This window comes from Nansenia antarctica (assembly GCF_963989245.1).
Source record: "Nansenia antarctica genome assembly, chromosome: 7".
Lineage (NCBI taxonomy): Eukaryota > Metazoa > Chordata > Actinopteri > Argentiniformes > Microstomatidae > Nansenia > Nansenia antarctica.
The window spans coordinates 50,061,709-50,064,208 of record NC_137677.1 but is presented as its reverse complement, the minus strand read 5'-3'; the positions used below and the strand labels follow the sequence as shown (position 1 = coordinate 50,064,208).

The 2,500-nt window shown below is 55.4% G+C and overlaps 1 protein-coding gene across 1 annotated transcript in view; it reads right to left on the bottom strand.

The window, feature by feature from the left end:
- LOC308162721 (BCL-6 corepressor-like) overlaps window positions 1-2,500 on the bottom strand; it is a gene marked incomplete at its 5' end in the record, with an annotated part of 45,868 nt that overhangs the window by 9,300 nt on the left and 34,068 nt on the right. Inside the window, one exon of the mRNA XM_080536863.1 lies at window positions 1,026-1,310. Coding sequence (XP_080392989.1) covers window positions 1,026-1,310 — 285 coding nt within the window. The remainder of the gene's footprint in view (window positions 1-1,025; window positions 1,311-2,500) is intronic.

Sequence of the window (2,500 nt, the reverse complement as noted above, 5' to 3'; positions counted from 1 at the left end):
AGTTAAAACTTACAGAACTAAGATTTTAGCCTGAAACATTATGACGTTAGTCATGTGATCACGTAGCTTCCGGCAGGCCTCCCACCTGAGCTGGTTCTAGACCAGCTGGTTCCTACAGGGGGACACAGCTCCCCACAGCCTCTCTACACAGAGCCCTACAGACGCAGGGCTGAGGTCAGTTTCCACCTCACCCACTCATGGTGACGATGAGGCTTCTGGGCAACGTCAACCTAGAGCTCTGCCTGTCTGTCGCTCTGTCTGTGTCTCTCTCTTTCTCTCACTCACTCACTCACTCACTCACTACTAGACTCAGCCAAGCAGACGAAGGGTTAAAAAAAAATCACTAAATATATGAGAGAGAGCAGGAGGGGGGGGGGGGGGGGGGTAGAGAGCAAGAGAAGGAGAGAGAGGCGTCGTACATCAGTCTGTGCGTGTCGATCACTACGTGCTTCAGCGCCTGTGTGTGTGTGTGTGTGTGTGTCACACTTCGCCTCACAGATAATTAATGAGATGTGAGACCGAAGCTAGGCGGAGAGGGAGAGAGGAAGGGGGGGGGGGTGCGTGTGTGTGTGGGGGGGGGCGCAACAATCTGAGTCACAAAGAGAGAGGAAGAGAAGAGCGTGTGCTGGGAGGGAGGGAGGGAGGGCAGTGGAAACAAAAAAAAGAGTGAAAGAGAAAAGAGAGAAAAAAATGTAGAAGAATGAGGATATGAGAAAATTAAAAGACACGTGGGAGAGAGAGAGAGAGAGAGAGAGAGAGAGAGAGAGAGAAAGAAAAAAAAAGAGAAAGGAGACAAAGAGAGCAATCGAGAAAAGCCGGTCTGAGAACGTGTCACCTCTCTTTGACCGAGGGAAAGAGAGAGAAAAGGAGAGAGAGAGAGAGAGATGGGGGCAGAGAGAGAGAGATGGGGGGGAGAGAGGGGGAGAGAGAGAGAGAGAGAGAGAGGGAGGGAGAGAGTGGGAGAGAGAGAGAGAGAGAGACAGAGAAAGAGAGAGGGAGAGAGAGAGCGAGAGAGCGCGCGTTACCTCGTATCCTAGTCTGGCAGCCCTCTGCAGCAGAGTCTCTCCAGCGTTCTTGTTGACGATCAGCCTGCGGGCCTCGGGGGGGATGGGCCGCACCACGGGCTGCTCCGCAGGGAGGCTCCGCCGCGCCCCCGCTCCCTCCGGTGGGACCGGCCGGGCCCCGTTAGCCTGGGGGGGAAGGGGGTGGGGGCGCATCGCCGCCGCCGGGGAGCAGGGCTTGAGCGGAGAGCCAGAATACTGGTGGGGAGACGACGCCCGCTTCCTCTGAGCACAGCGCTGCTCACTGACCTGGGGGGAGGGAGGGAGGGGGGATAGAGGGAGGGGGGGAGGGGACGGAGGGAGGGGGATGGAGGGAGGGGGGGGGAGGGGGACGGAGGGGGGGACGGAGGGACGGAGGGAGGGGGGGAGGGAGAGAGGGAGGGGGCAGGTTAGAGAGAGAGAGACAAACACACACAAACACACAAGCGTACGTACACGCACGCACACACGCACACACACACACACACACACACACACGCACACTCCTAACACACACACAAACTCCTAACACACCAACTCGCACTCACACACTGCATGCTGCACATGTATTATTGCCTCACAACACAAACACTTAAAAACACACAGCAGGTTGACGTGCCAGCCCCCTAAATCACTCAAAACAAACAGAAGCCCTTGGGCAACACAGGGAGAGGGGAGGGGGACACAGAGTGTGTGTGTGTGTGTGTGTTTGTGCGTGTGTGTGTGTGTGCGTGCGTGCCTGCGTGTGTGCATGCGTACCCCCTCAGTGGAATTGTGTGTCGGAGCAGCTGTCGAACTGGGGAGTGAGGGAAGGGAACGGCGCGAGCGGAAAACAACTAGCCTCTTTTTTCCTCTCCTTTTTTTTTTTTTCCTTCCCCTTTCATTTTTTTTCTCCCTTTGAACTCAGACGCTTCAGACGCTCAGCCGTGGCTGCCACATTCCTCTCTCGCCGAGAGAGCTGTGTGTCTCTGTGGCTATGTGTGTGTGTGTGTGTGTGTATATATGTGTGTGTGTGTGTGTGTGTGTGTGTGTGTGTGTAATTGAGTTCTCACCGCCAAGTCTACTGCTCAAATGCTCCAGGGTTTTCTTGTTATGTAAAGAATGCACACAAACAGCTCTGGCACTGACCTAGACAACAGCACACACTCCCCGCACTGGAGACAAGGGACACACACACACACACACACGCACACATACGAAGAGTGTGTGTGTGTGTGTGTGAGTGCGAGCGAGCGTGGGTGTGACGCACACACGCATACGAAGAGTGTGTGTGTGACGCGCACACACACACCGCTTTGTGTAGGGAGGCGACCCACAGGGAGAGTCACAGGCCGGGGAGAGGTCAACGCCGGAGCAGCTTGGAACATTGTAAACATATTCTCTCTCTCTCCTTTCTCTCTCTCCCCTTTCTCTATTGCTCTATCCCATTTTTCTCCCTCCCTCCCTTCTTCCTTCCTTCC